This window comes from Typopeltis vanoorti, chromosome 8 (genome assembly GCF_054136105.1).
Source record: "Typopeltis vanoorti isolate ZY-2024b chromosome 8, IOZ_Tvanoo_1.0, whole genome shotgun sequence".
NCBI classification, from domain to species: Eukaryota; Metazoa; Arthropoda; class Arachnida; order Uropygi; family Thelyphonidae; genus Typopeltis; species Typopeltis vanoorti.
Window position 1 is genome coordinate 150,357,446 of NC_143556.1, and position 19,779 is coordinate 150,377,224.

General features: G+C 36.0%; 1 protein-coding gene across 2 annotated transcripts in view; it reads left to right on the forward strand.

The window, feature by feature from the left end:
- Positions 1-19,779, forward strand: part of LOC150104424 (glutamate dehydrogenase, mitochondrial-like) — a 214,610-nt gene that overhangs the window by 38,182 nt on the left and 156,649 nt on the right. For both annotated transcript variants that reach the window (XR_016548701.1, XM_090397011.1), the window contains exon 2: positions 6,855-6,941. Coding sequence is in view for 1 of the 2 variants with exons in the window: in XM_090397011.1 (XP_090253137.1) it covers positions 6,855-6,941 (87 nt within the window). In the remaining variant the exon portion in view is untranslated. The remainder of the gene's footprint in view (positions 1-6,854; positions 6,942-19,779) is intronic.

The window sequence follows — 19,779 nt, forward strand, 5'->3', positions numbered from 1 at the left end:
AAGCATCAATGGAAAAGAAATTAAACCAACAGAAGAATTGGATAAGTAACAGATTGACATAATAGGGGTTACTGAAACGAAGAAGACAAAAACCAGTGAGAACTTTCTAATCAACAAATACCAGATGTTATATTGAGGCAATACCAATCAGGGAGAAGGAGTAGCTATAGTGTTCAACACTAAATACGAGGATAATCTTCTTGAATGGCAGGCAATATCAAGTAGAGTGATGTGGGTTAATATCCGAATGGGAAAGTGGACAATGAGACTTATTTGTGCTTATGGTACCACAGAAGGTTCTACTAGATAGAGGAACTAGAGGAATTTTTTGAAGCATTAGAGAAGGGACACTCTTCTTCTTCTTCTGCTGCAGCTTCTCCCACTTAAGTGGGATCACTGTTGATGATGAGTCTCCTCCACATCCTCCTCTCTTGGGCTGTCACCACATCCAAGTTCTTTATCCTCAAGTCCTCTTCTACCAGCGCCCTCCATCTCTTCTTTGGCCGCCCACGCTTCCTTCTTCCTTGCACATTCATCTGCATGACCCTTCTTCCCACATATTCGTCCTCCCTCCAATGATGCAATGAAAAAGAAAAGTTGGTCCTTGTTGGAGATCTAAACAGCAGAGCATAAATGATTACCAGACATATAAGAATGTTTTGGGAAAATTTGGAGAAAAGAGCAAAGCTAATAATAATGGCAAGTACCTACTAGATTTCTGCTCAGGACATGGACTAGTTATTACTAACACTATGTTCCAATTTAAAAATGTACACAAGTCACATGAAGATGCAAGGGGAAAAAAAAAAGTCTCATTGACTATGTTGTTTTCGACAGTGAGGTTTCCCACTCAGAACACGAGCGTATAGAGGATTTGAAATAGGAAGTGATCACTATTTAGTGTTGAGCAGGATAAAATTGAACTTAATATTGAAAAGAAGGATGTGTAAGAAAGTTTTGAATTGAATCAAAGTTGAACAGCTATTGCATGCTGTAGACTCAAATACACAAGCATTTTTTAAGAAAAACTGAGAGTTCAAAAACAAGTAGGAAACATTGGAAAACTGATTGCTTCATCCAATGAAGCATCTGGTGAGGTAATCTGCAAAAATAGAAAAATCAGAACTGCATGTTGGACTCAAGAAGTTAAAGAGGCAGTGAAGGAAAAGAAGAAAGCATATTGCAAGTTCCTGGTAAGTAAGTCACCTTGTACTCTTAGGGAATACAGAGAAAAATGTCAGAAGGCAAAGCATTGTGTAAAATTAGCTAAACAAAAGTCATAGAAATACTTTAGTAAGAAACTTTGAAAATAAATATCACAAAGATTGTAAAATGTTCAGGAGGCTATTGAAAAGGCTCAGAAATGGAGGAAAGAGTACTGTAAAAGGAATTAGAGATAATAAAAGGGACATGAAAACCGAGGATAAAGATATTCTTAATGTATGGAGTAGTTAGTTTGAAAAATTGCTAAACGAAACTAGCAGTGACAGTATGTTGGTAGAAAACACTCAGCAGAAATGCCATCTGAAATACATATCTGTACTTAAAGTAGAAAAAGCTATCACAAACCTGAAATGTGGAAAGGCAGCTGGAGTAGATGAAATTTGGCCAGAAATGTTCGAATATGGAGTTCTAAAAGTTTTACAGTGGCTGCACTGCATTATTCAGAAGGCCTGGTCAGAGAGTTGCATTTCAGATGATTGCAGAGTAGAATGCTCATAATATCCATCTATGAAAAAGGGAATAAAACTGAATGTCATAATGTGATAATTACAGAGGAAATTGTCTACTGCAGGTTTCTGGTAAGATTTATCCGATTTATGCAAGTATTCTTGAGAAACTGCTAAGAAAAATTGTGGAGGAGAAGCTTGGAGAAGAACAAGTTAGGTTCAGTCCAAACTAAAGTTTTCAGGGTCATATTTAAACTTTAAGACAAATAGAGAAACCATGGCAATATAACAAGGATCTGTGTTTAAGTTTTGTAGATCTGCAAAGGCATATGACAAGGTGACCAGAGGAAAGCTCTTGAAAATGCTCCAGTTATATGATAAAATGCGACATTATAATCAGCAATACATAGTCTCTATTTGAGTTGTAAATCAGCATTTAGGATTTGAAGGAGGTACAGGAAGATGGTTTAATGTTCAGTTAGGTATGCAACAAGGATGTAATTATCTCCACTGTTATTCATCACATAATGAAAGAAAGTGGTATTACCCTTGATATTAAGATTGGAGATGTTGGCCTGAGCTCTTTACTTTATGCAGAAGATATTATACTCCTAAAATAAAATGAGGATAAGTCTCCATGATTCTGATGAACTTGAATAACTGCTGTAATAAATTTGATATGAAAATCAGCATTAAAAAGACAAAGATAATGAAAATAGGCAGAAACATTGAAAACATCAACTGCATCCAGAATGGATAATCTGTAGAATTAAAATATTTCGGCTATTTAGGCACCATTTTTAGTGAAGATGGGAAATTAAATTTGGAAATTGATAGCAGAATTAGCAAAGCTGTGTTGTAGGAAATCAACTGAATAAATTTATATGGAATAAGAGAGAGATTAGTCAAAACACTAAACTAGCTGTATACAAGACAGTGTCTGCATGGTTAGCCTAGTTGCTATGTGCTTTGCAACCATATGTCAGGGGGAAGGAGTGTCCTAGGTTTGATTTCTGTCAACGACGTGAGGAGCTTGAGAATCTTCCTCAGCCATAGCTAAGTTAGTCAGTCTTAGGTGTGGACAGCAGGATTTTTTCCACCAGTTTATCTGGGGTTTTTCATCCTGCAAGCAGGCAAACTGGCCCTTTGAACACACAGGCCACAGTCATAAGACAGGCCACAGTCATACGGCAAGGAAGGCAATGGGAAACCACCTTGTTCATAATCATTTCCCTAGTATGGTAGCATATAGCTACCCCCACCAGCTGTATGGCTGAGGGAATAGAATAGAATACAAGACAGTGTTCAAAACCAATTTGAACTGGATCTGAGAGCTAGGTTAGAAATAAAACTCTTGATCAAAGACTAGAGACCACAGATATGAGAGTTCTAAGAAAGACTACAGGACTAAACAGATGGCATCAGTGGCAATATCATATTAAAAACAAGATATCAGGAAAGAACTTTACATTGTTATCATTCAGGAATGTGTTAGTAAAGCTAATCTCAGATTGTATGGCCACTTAAACAGAATGGGAGAGGAAAGATTAGAACAAGTAGTATTCTTTGCCAGGATGGCGGGAAAAAGACCCAGAATTAAATTTTCCTTATTTTTTTCCCCCACTTTTTTCTCACTCATAACAGACAAGCAGATGAACACATTTTTCAGGCTCTGGCTATGTGATCAGCAAAAGGAATGTTGACTATGCTTCCATAGTCTTCATCCTTAATAATCTTAACGATAATATTCATTAAGATTATTAAGAAAATTAAAAATGTGATATAATGCAGAAATAGCTGAGTTTTTAGAATTACTGCACTAAGGTATATACATTTTGGACTGGCCCATTAACACTGATGCTGAGAGATAATTGGAGGAAAGAATAGGAATACGTTAGTGGTATTCATGTACTCGATTCATATACAGTATTCAGACTGAATGGGATATTGGCATGGATGATGCAGGAATTTGCAGAAAATTGACTATGATCGAGTGGACCTGATTTTTCAGCTTGAGTTGAGGCACATGCATGATTCCCTGTGAGTGGAAGGAGAACAAGATAATTCCATAAAACAAGGTGTAAGCTAGAACTGATAAGACCACATCTGGACTGTTATGCACAGAAATGGTTACCTAGGTTGTCAGGAGATGGTTGAAAAGAACCAAAATTGGGTAAATAGCCTATGGAATTGTGCATATGAGGACAGATGGAAAGAATATTATTTTTCTTCTTCTTATTATTATTATTCAGGCCTCCATGGAGTCAAAAGACTCATCGTGGGAGGTCCCCCCTAAGAAACACAGTCTATCATACCACTCTTTAAACTCATTGACCGTTCTCGCTCCCGCCACTCCATCAGGCAGTGCATTCCACGGTTCAACCACCCTCCACACAAAGAAACCACTCCTTACCCTCTTGCTCACAGTTTCCTTTCGTAACTTCCAGGGATGGCCTCTTGTCATCACTCCTTCCTGCTGTTCAACCAAGTGAAAGAACTCCTCAGTGTCAACCCTGTAACCACCTCTCAACAGTTTAAAAGTCTCAATCATATCACCTCTCCTTCTTCTATCCACCAAACTCTGCAGTCCACATTCCCTCAGCCGATCCTCATAACTATGCTTGTACAGTCCTGAAACCATCTTTGTCATCCGTCTTTGTATCCTTTCCACAGTTAATTTATCCCCTTCAAATCCTGGAGACCAAATCTGAGAACAATAGTCCAAGTGTGGTCTGATCAGAGACTTATACAACGGAATGATAACCCTCTTATCTCTGCAGGTCAGTGTCCTTCTCATAATAGCAGCAATCCTCTGTGTTACCCTCACCACCTTTGCAATATGTCCCCTAAACTTCAGGTTTCTATCAATCATCAACCCCAGATCTCTTGTCTCCCTTACTTCCTCCAGTATAACTCCTCCTATAGAGTATGCAGCATCCCATCGATGTTTCCCAAACCTCAAGACCTTACATTTTGCTGCATTAAACTGAAATCCCCATTCATTTGCCCATCTATCTAGCTTATTTAAATCCTCTTGCAGGGCTACCACATCTGCACTATTACTAATAATCCTTCCCAGCTTCGCATCATCCGCAAACAACTGAATATCCCCTTGCAATCCACTGGCAGTGTCGTTGATATAAAGGTTAAACAATATAGGTCCTAGTACTGAGACCTGTGGGACCCCACTTGTAATCCTCTGCCTCCTTAAAACTGCTCCACCATACACAACTCTCTGATACCTATCAGACAGCCAATCCTGAATCCAGTTGACCAATCTGACATCCAGACCCATGTGCTGCAACTTAAATATCAGCTTATCATATGGCACCCTGTCAAATGCCTTCGCTAAGTCTAAGAAAATTGCAGTATATGCCTTTCCCTCATCTAATGTTCTTGTAACTTTATTATAAAAGGCTAGCATATTGCTAAAACAAGAGCGCCCTTTCATAAATCCATGTTGACTCTCACAGATAACATTACCCTCATCTGCCCAATGCTGTATATGGTCTCTCACTACTTTCTCCAAGATCTTAACAACTACTGATGACACACAGACTGGCCTATAATTAGACACTTCCAGTCTGTTACCATCCTTATGCAATGGCACTATCTTACCTTCCTTCCATTCCCTGGGCACCTTTGCCGAAGTCAGACTTTCATTGAAAAGCCAGGTTAAAGGCACTGTCAGTTCCCTAGCACATTCTCTCAAAACTTGTGGTGAAATACCATCCAGTCCCACAGCTTTACTGACATCCAGAGTACTCAGTATCTGAAACACACTCTCCTCCTGTACCTCTAAACCTCGAACCATATGGTCTTCAAAGTTTGAGGAATAGAGAGTGGAGAGGAGTCATGATAGAAATATACAAGTTACTAGGTATATACATTTTGGACAAGCCCATTAACACTCTGATGCTGAGAGATAATTAGAGGAAAGAATAGACAGATAAGTTAGTGGCATTCATGATATTGCAGTACATGGGGAGAAAGGGAATTTTATGAGTAGATAAGCCATGAGTGGGATTTTATGGCTGAGTCATGCCCAGTTGATCCCCCTGTTGTGACTCAAGATCATCTCTGGAAGTTGACTAAGACTGATTAGGAAAATTGTGAATTCCAGGTTTTTTTATTGTGTGTGTGTGTGGGGGGGGGGGGGAATGTATTGCCGTTAGATATTGTGAGTGCATCTCAGTGAAGATGTTTTAAGAGAAATATGATGGATATTTAAGTACTCCCTTACTGAGTTTGTGGAATCTTGGAGGAGCCTGTATAATAATACTACTACTAATAATAGAAGAAATCATTTTTGCAAACAGCACTCAATATCATCATTGAATAAGAATCAATGGATTTCATTGTAGGCGCTTTAAATGCTTTAAGTGCTACATCGTAATCCAAAAATGAGGGGAGAGATCATGGCTGAGCTTCGTCCTCTGTAAATGGTTAAACTTGTTGTGTAAAGCTAATAATTTTATCATTCTACACTCCAGGTCCTTTAAAGGTTTAGAGCTTGCTGCAAAATACGTAAAATTTTGTGATTCTGCATTCTATTTTAGTAACCATATGTTCACATCTGTTATAGTACATCAATATGTGGTACACATAATTGTTATGTAGTGGCCAAGTTCTTGATCACCTTTGCTTTTTTTAATGGATAAAATGAAAATTTTATATTCATCTTCCTTTATTTAACCATGTGTAAATGTTTTTAATTGTAATATGTAAGGTGTCCCAAAGTCACATACCATAGATGAAACATAAACACTTGACATGTTTTTTTTTTATTTTTATTTTTTTATAATAAATAAGAATTTTTTTAATGTTGATTATAATTGTTTATTGTTAAAGTTTAGCTGATTCTGAAATCTTCAAATCTCATGACAATTATGTGACTCTTGTAATTAAATTTCTCTGTGACATATCTACAAAATGCAACAATAGAAGATGCCATAATACAAATATTATGGTAATAGGAGTTCTTTTCCTCTAGTGTTAAATTTTCTGCCATTCTATCAAAATTGATCCTTTAAAACAAGGAAATATGACAATTGTAAAGTGTTATTTTACCCAATGGTGTGCAACTGTTGGGACTTCCTTGTACATTCAGGACCTATTTATTATGTGTATGCATTGTAAACAAGAGTTACTTTTAATATTTCTTTTCCCTTGTTTCATTTTTAGGTCCAGGAGTTGATGTGCCAGCTCCTGATATGGGAACTGGAGAGAGGGAAATGAGTTGGATTGCTGATACATATGCTCAAACAATTGGTAATTATTATGTAAGATACTTTTAAAGCAGACACTTGTGCTGCCTACTTGCCTTATTAACTCAATAGGTAACAGCTCTTCAGTCTTGTAATCTAAAGTTTGCAGCTTTGCTCCCCTGGAGAATTTTTTGTGAACTTGTTTGCCAGTGGATAGCATATCCATTCTCTAACCAGCAGCTGACCTGTGGATTGAAATCTTACTGTGGACGTAGGTGTTTTGTAAATATATTTCTCCAGATATATCACTGATGTACTGAAGGTTTTCCAACCTCTTTGTTTAATATACAAATACAGTATATAGAAAAAATGTAATACTTTTGATGTGAAACTTTTTTGTTATTAATTACTTTTTATATATCTTCCTTTTTTTCCTCATATCTCCTTTTATATGAACAGTTTAGAGGGGGAGAGATGTTTGTGAAGCATGGGAGGTGGTAAAGGTTGTTTGAGGAAAGCAGTATTAGATTGTATATCCAAAGTCAGAGGGTTAAATCAGGTAGAAGTTAGATGAATAGCTTCATTAAGCAGGAGTTGCAGACAAAGAAAAGATTGTAGAGAGATTATAAAGAAAAGTGTGATCAGCTTTCCCATGTGCAGTACAAGGCAAAGGAAGAAAGGTGATATGTAAAAAAAAATAAATTATGAGGGAAATCCAGCTGATGAGGCCAAAAGAATCTTAAAGACTTATTTCGCTATGTAGCAAGTAAAAAGAGAAATAACTATGGAAGGATGACTTTAAAAAGTGCTAATGATGGGGGGGGGGGGGAAGTAATAAGACTAAACCAACTACAGTAACCCTCATATAATGCGGATGTTAAGTTCCATAGAAATGCTGCATTATATAAATCGCATTATGCCGGACTTAGATCACAGAAAAATTAGGGTTATGTTCTGAAATCGTTTTTTTTTTTTTTTTTTTTTTTTTTTTTTTTTTTTTTTTTTTTAATATATAAACAACAATGACATATCCAACAAAAATATATTTATTTATTTAATTCATGTAAGTTAAGAAAACATATGAAACAAATACATAGTACAGTATAAACTTATAAAAATTACAAATTGTACATAAACTTTATTACACATAATGCATAAATGTTTTAGCCAAAATAAAATAAAGTGCATATTTTAATCGTCATCACTGTCTTCAAAACTAACATTTTGTAGATGTTCTTTATTTATGAGTAGCTGGACATCATCATCACTTGAAATCTCTTGGACATCATTAGTATAATTCTCATTGCATACTTTTGGCTGGTTTAGTTATCAAGAAGTCAGTAATAAGACCTTGCTTACCACCAGGCTGCACTTTTTTTTTATTAAGTTCATAATGTGGAGCTAAACAAATATCCAATTGTCTTGTGAATTTTCCTGAGCACTCCATTGAGAGATTATTATGCATAAATAACTTCCTAACTTTCTTGCCAAGTCCAATCCTTTGCTAATTTCTTTAAATTGAATTCTTTAACGGTTTTTATTATACCAGTTCCTTCTTATTTAAATCTGCTTTTTCATTAATTAATTCACTGATTTCATTTTCAACCATATCACAAAAGCCCTCTAAGTGGCCATTACTATAAAAATAAATTTTTTCATAAAAAAGCATTATATATTGTATGTAACTCACCAGAAAATAGTGCTCAGATTGAGATTAACACAGTTATGATTTTTAATGCACTTTCCTGGCAAAAAAATGAAGGCAATTTTCAACAATAAACACTTTATATGGTAAACAATTGATGCACACGTTTGCTAAAGGGTATTTTGTATTTTCCCTAACATAAATTCACTTCTTATAACTACATGCATGGTACGGGCAGACGCAAATTTAACGAAGATAAAATTTCATTTTTAAGTCGCATGGTGAAAAATATATAAAAAGATAAAGGGTTACTACAATTTGTAGACAGTGTTATATCGAAACCGCGTTATACGAGGGTTACCTGTAGCTGAATTATTGAGTGTACATTTTGTAGGGGTGTACCATGTAGGTAGTGACGATGCAATGGCAGATGTAACTTTGACTGATGGGATAATAGAAGTTGAAGAAATGGAGGTGCTTAAAATATTTCAGAACCTCAATGTGAACATAGCCATAGGATTAAATGGCATATTGTCCCATGTATTATGAGACTGTGTAAGGGAATTATCAGCTCCTCTGACCAAGCTTCTTAATTTAAACTGGAAAAATTCCAATGTTATGGAAAGAGAGTAAAATAGTCCCACTGCATAGAGAAGACTCCAGGATAGAAGTAGAAAATTATAGGCCAATCAGCATCTTGGGATTGGTGGTTAAGATGTTTGAAAAATTGGCGAAAGACAGAATTCAGAACTGGATGGATATGATGCTCCATAAGGGGCAATTTGGTTTTGTGAAGGATAGGTCTGCCTTAGTAATTTGCTTGCTTTTTATAATCAAGTGACAGTGGAGTCAGATAATGGAAATGGCTACTCAGTGATACTGCTGGACTTTGCAGAGGCATTTGACAAGATTCCACATAGAACTCTATTGAATAAATTAGAGGAAATGGGGCTGGATATGAATCTGGTGATTTGGATTAGAAAGTGACCGTTGGACAGATATCAAAGAGTGGTTTATGGAGCATTTGAGCCCAGGAGAAGGCAAGTAACCAGTGATGCCCCACAGGGCTCAGTACTTGATCCTCTGTTGTTTAATTTGTATATCAATGATACAGGAAATTATTTGACAGGAAATGTTCAGTTTAATAGACTAGCAGTATGGACAAAGTCTATGGCTGCCAGTTTAATGTGGCCAATTATAAGGTGATGTACTTTGGGAAGAGGTCACAAGCTGTGTACTGTATTGATGTAACTGAACTGCAGGAAACTGAGTCCAGTGTCTTGGGGGCAATTGTGGACTGAGTTGAATTTTATAGGGCATATTGTGAAGGTAACGAAAAACTGCAGATCAGATTACATGGTTGTTAAAGAACACATTAACAGCAGTATAGAGGATACCTGGATTCCATGGGGATGAAATAGTGGAGAGGATCCAGAGTAGGTGAGCGACAAAGATTGTCACAGGTCTATTGGATGCTCCCTATGAGAATAGTTTGATGGTGTGTGGGCATCAAAAACTAGTTGATAGATGAAAATGAGGAGACATAATAAAAGCATATAAGTTCTATAAAAGGGGTTTTATAGAATTGACACTGAAGACTTTTTAGTGCATGTTAGCAAGGGAGAAAAGCAGGGATCTTCCATGGAAATTGTATAAGAGTGTGGTTAGCAAGGGAGAAAAGCAGGGATCTTCCATGGAAATTGTATAAGAGTGTGGTTAGCAAGGGTGTTAGGAGTAAATTTTTTACTTGGAGAGTAGTGAATGGTTTGCTGGAGGTGGTTGTGAGTGCTTCATCAGTGAATGAGTTTAAGGAAAGGTATGATAGGTATTGTGTGAATAATGGATCTTCTGTGAAGAGTCTTTTGACTCCACGATGCCTGTATAATAATAATAATATTCCTTTAGCATTTTTATGTAAGTCTTGTGAATTATATCGAAAACATACACATTATACGAAAAAGCTTATGATTTTTCAAATCAAGTAAATTTTGTGAAACTTGTAGGAAAATTCAAACTTAAAAAAAAAAGCTTATCATAGCATTCTTTATCATAGTATTTTGAACTGTCACAGAAGTTACTAGTGTGTGTTTTTGTAACATACAATTAAGCCTTTGTTGTGTTTGTGCTTTCAGAAGTTTATGCTGGAATACAGTGATAACTGTAATTTATTATTATTATTAAACAAGACTTCATGGAGTCAAAGACTCATCTAGGAGGTCCTTTTATCACACACACATCTCATCATACCATCTTAAACACACTCAAACTCCTTGCAGACACCACACTCTCAGGCAAGGCATTCCAATCATTCACAACTCTGCACGAAAAAAAACCTGCCTCTCACTCCCCTACTCACACCCTCTTTATACAGTTTCCAGGGATGACCTCTGGTTCTCCCCTAATCTCCCACTATTCTCTGTAGAACTTCTCCACCATTGATCTTATAACAACTCCTTACCAACTTGTAGGTCTCTATCATATCTCCCCTCTTCCTTCTCTCCACTAGACTCTGCAAATTACATCTTCTCAATCTTTCCTCATACTCAACATTCCAGAGGTCAGAAACTATCGTAGTCAGTCGCCTTTGGACCCTTTCCAACATATCTTCATCCTTCTGAAAACCCGGTGACCAAATCTGGGCACAATCGTCCATGTGTGGCCTAATCAAAACCTTATACAATGGAACAAGAATCTCCCTACTTCTACACGTCAGCGTCCTCCGCATCATTCCCAGAAGTCTTTATGTTGTCTTCACAATTTTGGCGATGTGTCCCCTAAATTTTAGATCCCTATCCACTATCACCCCCAGATCTCTTATTTCCTCTACTTCCAACAATATATTCTCACCAAGCATGAATTTTGCATTCCATCTTTGTTTTCCAAACTTTAAAACCTTACATTTTGCAACATTGAACTCGCATCCCTATTTGCTTGCCCAATCACACAATTTATTCAAGTCTTCTTGCAAGGCCACAACATCTTCACTACTCTTTATGGTTCGTCCCAACTTTGCATCATCTGCAAACAACTGAATATCTCCATCCAAATCTTTGCCAATATCATTAATATACAAGTTAAATAGTAATTGCCCTAAAACAGATCCCTGAGGCACTCCACTAGTGACTTTCCTTTTCCTGGATATCGCACCCCCATACACAACTTGTTGATACCTATCAGATAGCCAGTCTCCAATCCAATGCAGTAATCTAATATCCAACCCCGTCTCGTCTAGTTTGACTGTCAACTTATCATGAGGTACTCTATCAAAAGCTTTTGCGAAATCCAAGTATATTACTGTGTATCCTTCTCCTCTGTCCAAGGAAGCAGTCACTTTATTGTAATAAGTAAGTAGATTACTAAAACATGACCTCCCTTTAGCAAATCCATGCTGTCCAAGAAAAATAACTTTCATATTCTCATCAATTTCAGTGATGCTTGGAGGATGGCCTGATGCTCATTGTCCAGAAGCAGAAGAATTTTGAAGGGTACATATACATTTATCCTGTCATAATAAGCCTTCAATTCACGACATAGTTCATTGCAAAAGTAGGACTCAAACACAGCTCTGGAAATCCATCTTTTTTTTGCCTGTTGACTGCCATACAACAGGCAAATCCTCCTTTGAGTAGCCCTTGAGTGCGTGTGGGTTTTCAGAGTGATAAACCATTAGTGGTTTAGCTTTATTATCTCCAAATGCATTTCTTCCTAACAACAAGAGACGGTCCTTGGAAGCTTTAAAACCTGAGGCCCTCTTTTCTTGCATCGCTAGAAATGCTTTACTGGGCATAAGCTTCCAGAACAACCCAGTTTTGACGAGATTGAACACTTGCTGAGGCAAATAACCATGTTCCTGAATTACACTTAGAAATTTTGCTGGAAAGTTCTCAGCAGCAGCAACATCAGCTCCTGCACGCTCGCCATTCAAGCTTGAGATTATTGAATCTATGTTGCACCTTGAAACGTTGAAACCACCCAGCACTTGCAGCAAAAGATTGCACTTTAAGAGGATCTATAGCATTCAAATCATCAAACAAACTTTTCACTTTAGCCCTGGATAATCAAGGTGGATAACGGAACAGCACATTGATTTTCATGTTCAATCCATTGGGCCAACATCCTTTCCAATTTCTCCATAATCGGTGCTCTTATCTGTATTATCTTAGTTGTTGACATTCTCGTTGCAATTTTATAACTTTCTTTTATTTTCTCTGCTTGATTTCTTATCGTTCTTAAAGTTGATTCTGAAATTCCTGTAGCTCTGTCGACTTTGCGCTCATTACGTTCATACCTCTTTATGACTTCTGATTTTTCCTCCAGTGTTATAGCTTTTTTCTGTTTTTTAGTCTTGGAAGTATTTTGATCACAATTACATCATTTTTCCATTGTGTTTGCATTGCAGAATATTCCAACAATGGAGCTTGCTAGTTCTACACCTTCTGTGAGGCTGACATGCAGCACAATGCTTCCTTGTCAAAGCGGTGCATGCACAAAGTCATGTGACCATGCACAGGGTGACTGCAAAATTGCCACAGTTGCGATTTTTTAATTAACTTTTTAAAATCGCATTATAGTGAAAATGCGTAAAGTGAGATCACGTATAACGAAGGATACCTGTATAGATTTATCAGTAATCTCGTATCTTCATCATCTCCTAATTTTTTGATGCATTCTATTAGTTGTTCATGTTGTATATTGTCAAAGGCCTTTGTAGTCAATAAAACATAAGTAGACTCTTTCTGCTTCTCCAGATATCTTTCTATAATAGTTCTAATGTTGAAGAGTCCTTCTCTAGTTCCTTTATATTCTTGAAAACCACATTGTGTTTCATTAATTTTCAATTTGATTTTATGCTTATTTCTCTCTGGCAAGTTTCTTCTTAATATTTGCATTTTTCATATTATTCTGCTACTGAAGCTATTTGGTCATGCTCATTTCTCATAACTTATATCAGAACTCCAAACTCAGAATTCTTTCTCGGTATTCTTATATATCGATAGTTTCTAGTCTTTCATCAGAACCATAAGTTAAAATTAGTTTGGACATTGTCTTTGATTTTTGGCTTTGTACCCATATTGAGTTTGCCATTTAACTAAAAATTGTGCCTAAATAGCTAAAGTATTTCACTTTTTCTAATGTTTTCCATGTTCCTGCCTATTTTCATAGTTTTTATCTTCTTATTACTAATTTTCATGTGATACAATAGTTGTCAATTTAGTTAAAGAATCTCGAAACTGGAAATTTTCCATGAATTTAGCTAAAAAATGATTGGTTTGCAACACAAAAGTTTTTCATATTCAGTATTTGCTTCTTTATGTAGAATTATGCTAACCATAAAAATAATATGGAATGTGGTAGATCTGTATAAAAAATTACTTTCAGTTTAAAAAAACACACACCTAAAAACTGTAATAATGTGTTGTTTTCTTATACTCGTATTTTAATATCTTTATATCTTTTCCCAATTCTTTATTCCTAATTCTTTATAGCTTTACTCTAATGCGTACTATGATTATCCACCATCCATATTTACTAGTCGAATGCCTATGAATACTGGAAATTTATTTTTGTCAGACTGCGCCACCAATATATCATTTCATTGGTATAAGACTAAATAAAACTTCTGGTAGATTTCCCTCTCTCTCACGAGTGAAGTTTCATTTATCAATGTTTACTTTAACAGTCGTGGTTTGTAAGTAACTGAACTACATTTTTATTGCCTTAAATTATTTTCCGCTCACAAGTCAGATTTATTTAAGAACAGTGCAGTTGTAAAATAAAAGATCAGGCAGCACTCTTTTAACAAATAATTAAAACACATTTATTTACAAATTATACATGAATTAAACAATAGGGAGATTGCTTTCTCTATACATTTATAAAATCTTTAGCATAAATTATAACCTATTTACTTTAACACTAATTAACTTCTTTAACTCACAATCTTATTTACTCTCTGCTTACAAATTCAACTTATTAAACTTCTAGTTTACTTGCAAAGAAGTTAGCTAACTCTCTGTTAAGTTATCTTTACAATTTTTATATCAACTTCCAATATGCCAATCGATTCTCTTAATGACACTTCTTACTACTATTGAACGATTTCTTAAAAGTCTTTCTATAACCTACTATGAGAGGGAATATACAAAAGGTTTGAACTTACAAAAAACTCTGCATTGCACATTCAGTCAAAAGTCTTTCACTACAGTCTTATGGCATTTCTTTCATCTCAGATCTTGAGCTTCCTCAGGAATGTCTGGCTTCAGTAATATCTCATCGGGAAAATAGTGGGCTCTGTACTGCGACCGGCAAAAGGTTGTTCTCCCACGGCGAAAAAGAAAATCTTCTGAGTGAAGTCGCTTCAGGTAATTTACATCGCCTTACTTCCTCTGCTTGGACTCGTCGAAAATTGCCTGGACGACTGCCGTCTCCAATAGCTCGAACTGCTGCCTCCAAGAAACTGAAACTGCCACCAACTCTCAACCATGATCCCTCTCTCTGGCGTCTGGAAGCCTTTCCTTCTTTGGCAACATCTGGAAGCCCTCTCTCTGGCCTGGAAGCTCCTCTCTTCTGGTGACTGGAACCAGGAAGCCCCTTATGCTTGGCTCATTCCCTTTTTATTCTCCAATCTTGGAACCTTGCACTAAGGGTAGTAAACCCCAAAGAATTTGGCATGACTCTTTTATCTTCTTTTAAGTTTAACCCGCTCTTTGTTCTCCTTCGAAACTTGTCTCTAAAACTAGCGGACCTCTTTGATACTTTGCTTCTCCTTTCGGGGCCATGGAAACTTCTCCAAACCTTGCGGCACTCTTAGATACTATCTTTAAAGGTGTTAGTGCAGTAAGACTCTTATATACAAAACTAGTAAACAACTTTTCCTGCGCTCTTACACATAACTGTATACATATATAACTATATACAGTAAATACATTCACTTCCCACAGGGTTAACTACATTAATAAAAATACATACATACAAACAAGATTATTTTTGTAACAGTTCACATGAGACGTGACCTCTGTAAAAAAATCGATGTAATTTTGGTATTTTAAAGCTACATCGAGATTTTACAAAAATACATTTTCCTCATGTTTTCTTCCAAATGATGCTTTTTATAATAATAGTCAACAATTTCACACAAAAAAATTACTTTTTGGGAAATTGATCCAAATCAAAATTCTTGGTTTCTGCCATCTGAATTTTATTATTATTAACATCTGACCTTCATGGAGTCAAAGGACTCATCTTGGAAGGTGTATAGTCTGTCATGTAAAAAAGATTGTCAAACCATGGCTTAAACCCATTTAGTTTCTGCACTCGTCCCACTTTCAGGCAATGTATTCTACTCATCGATCGCTCTCCATACAAAGAACCTCTTTCTCACTTCTCTGAATCTTTGGTTATTTCTTAGGACAGACTTTTGATTGTCATTATTTTTCTAAGAAATATCGATGCTTGTTTTTTTTTTATTTTTATTTTTTATATTGACTTCTGTTTTGTGCACCTGAACAAATTAGTTGTTTCCATGCAAGAGTAAATATTAAAAAATATAGAGGATAATTATCTTAGCCCAAATTGAATCTCCTTTCAGTGCATTATTTTAGTAATTGATAATGTATTTGCTAGGCATTCACTTATTATGAATTTAATTTTGTGACATAGGATCACGGGGTTTTTGTTTCTGCCTGGTCTTTGAGAACCAGAAGTTTGAAACAGTTGAGGCCAGTAAAGCAATAAAAGTCCTTGATGGTATCTTCTTTTTGATGTGGTAAGGAGGCTTGTGCACACCAATCACCTTAAGAACTCTGCCAGCAGTGGCTAAGCTAAGTGGGGTGTTGTAGCTGGATGGATCAAGAGATAGGTGCCAGAATAAGAAAAAGAGATCCTGTTTCTCCAAGTTGGAGGATTTTGTAATAAGGCTTGTTACCTTAACAAGTAAAAATCTTTATAACTCAAATGCTTCAACTGGAAAATTAATCAGACAGAACTAATGGATTATGACAAGGAAAGGATAAAAGTAAAAGATTAGGAATCTTGGACATTTTAAAGGTATCCATGTGGAATGCAAGAAGTATGAGTGAGTGAGTAACAAAGGGATTGGATTAGTAAAATAATGAAAAATCATAAATATTAATATAGTCATGATAATAAACAAAAAGAAATTAAAGGAAACAAAAGATACAGATGATTATATGTTATGTAGCAGAACATATACATATATTATATCAACACATCAGACATTCGAGTGGAGTAGCCATTTTAATTGATAATAAATGGAAAAATAGAATACAAAATAAACATTTTTTAAAGGGGTGCTTAAGGGCCAAAGCTGTATAACTGAGAGGAGACCTCCACAAAACGTTTAAAGGAATGCAGAGACCCGACCAAGGCTCCTAACAACGTCCAATCCTCATCTTCTCCTGGTGCACCTTGTTAGGTATCTACCTGGATTATGAATGAATGAAGATGGGCTGGCAATTTGGGATTTAGCTGACAAAATTGCATTCTTATTGGCTTAAACCAAAATATAAAATGACAGTACAACATAACAGAATTTCATGCTGGCTGGGGAATCGCCTGTGTAAACAAGGCCCCCATTATTTTTGCCAGGAAACCAAGGCAAACAGTTTGCTGTTTGCCCTGGAAGTCAGCTACTGGAACAAATCCTGAAACACACTCCCAACACAGCATCACCAGAGATCAAGGTCGGTACTGTCAAAATAAGAAACCTAAATGGCAAAGAAATGGAGGTAGCTGAGGAATTAGATAAGTACCGGATTGACATAATAGTGGTGACTGAAACAAAAAAGACAAAATATGGAGAGAATTTTCTGAGCAATAAATACAAAATGTTATATTCAGGCAATCACAATCAGGAAAAAGGAGTAGCTATAGTATTGAATACAAAATACGAGACTAATTTTCTTGAATGGCAAACAATATCAAGTGGTGATGTGGGCAAATATTACAATGGAGAACTGGACAGTGAGACTTATTTTTGCCTGTGGTCCCACAGAAGGGTCTACTAAGCTTTAGAAGTGGAGGAATTTTTTGAGGCTTTAGAGAAAACAACTGACACAATGAAAAAGTAAAAGTCGGTCCTTGTTGGTGATCTAAATAGCAGAGTAGTAAATGATTGTCAGACATTCAAAAATATTTTGGAAAAATTTGAAGAAAAGAGGAAAGCTAATAATAATGGCAAATACTAGTTGGATTTCTGCTCAGGACATGGATTGGTAATTATTAATACAAAGTTCCAACATAAAAATGTGCCCAAATTCACATGGAGAGAAGAGGCAAGGAATAAGAAGTCTCATTGACTATGTTATGATATGATGTTTTCTTCCTGGTGCAGGATACTAGAGTGTACAGAGGATTTGAAATTGGAAGTGATAACCATTTAGTCTTGCACAGGATAAAATTGAATTTCATAAGAAGAAAACATGTAAGAAAGTTTTTAAAGCAAATAAAAGCTGAGCAGCTCTCACATATGAACTGTAGACTAAAATACACAAACATTATTGAAGAAAACATTGAAAGAGGTTGAGAACAGGGAACCAAACATTGGTGATTCATTGGGAAATCCTGAAGAAACCATTGATTGAGTTAGCCAGAGAGGCATGTGGTGTGGTTGTCTGCAAGGATAAAAAAATCAGAACTCCATGGTGGGCACAAGAAGTTAGAGGCAGTGAAGGAAAAGAAGAAAGTATATTAAAAGTTCCTGAAAATAAGTCAGCTTTTAGAGAATACAGAGACAAATGAAAGAAAGCCAAACACTGTATAAAACTAGCTAAACACAAAAGTTATGGGAAGATTTTGCTAAGAACATAGAAAATAAATATCAAGAACATGGCAAAATATTCTGGGGACTGTTGAAAAAAAGCTCAAAAATGGAGGAAAGAGGTGTTGTAAAAGGAATTAGATATGATAAAGGTGACATGACATCTGGTGAAAAAATATATCCTTGATGTATGGAGTAATTACTCGAAAAATTGCTAAACGGAACAATCAGTGACAGCACAGTAATAAAAACGCTCAACAGGCATGCAGTCAGGAATACATATCCATACCTGAAGTAGAAAAAGCCATCAAAGGTCTGAAATGTGGAAAGGGCAGGAGTAGATGGTATTCAACAAGAAATGCTAAAGTATGGAGGTATAAAAGTCTTACAGCTGCACTGCATAGGTCAGAAGGTCTGGAGAGAGGGACTAATTCCAGATGATTGGAGTAGAATTCTCATGGTACCCATATATGAAAAGGGAAATAAAACTAAATGCGAAAATTACAGAGGTATTTCTCTACTGAGTGTTTCTGGTAAGATTTATGCAAGTATACTTGAGAAACGGTTGAGAAAGATTGTGGAAGGTAAGCTTGGTAAAGAACAAGCTTGATTCAGGCCAAATAGAGGCTGTCAGGATCAGATTTTCACTTTATGACAAATAGTTGAGAAATCAAGGAAATATAACAATGATCTGTATTTAAGTTTTGTTGATCTGGAAAAGGCATATGACAAGGTGCCAAGAGAAAAAGTATTCAAAATCCTGCAGTTATATTGTGTCGATGGAGCATTTTATCAAGCAATACTTAAGTCTTTGTGAGTTGTAAGTCAACAGTTAGAATTGAAGGAAGTACTAGAAGATGGTTTTATGTTAAATCATGTGTCTGACAAGGGTATACTTTATCTCCTCTGTTATGTATTATCTATATGGATCACATTATGAAGGAAAGTGGTATTAAACCTGATATTAAAATTTGAGATGTTAATGTCAGGTCTTTGTTTTATGTGGATGATGTTATACGACGAGGGTGGTCTGAAAAGTTCTTGACCTAACGATGAAAAAACGAATTTATAATTTCAAAATTATTTTTATTTTTACATAATCTCCCTTAAGACTAATACATTTATTCTAGCAATGCTCCAACGCCATTATCCCGTTCCTGTAATGGTTCTCTGTAAGATCTGCAAAATACTCCTCCACAACTGTAATCACCTCTTGATTTGAAGAAAAACACTGACCACAGAGGAAGAGTTTTATTTTTGGGAAGAAATTGAAGTCAGAAGGAGCTAAATCTGGGCAATAGGGTGGATATTCCAACAATTCATAATGCAGATCCCTTAATTTTCTCATTAGCAAAACACCTCTGTGGTCAGCTGCATTTTCCTGATGAAAGATGATTTTTTTCTTCTGCAAACCACGTCTTTTCTCACGAATTTTTTCTTCTACTTCGATTAAAAGATTGGAATAATATTCCCCAGTTA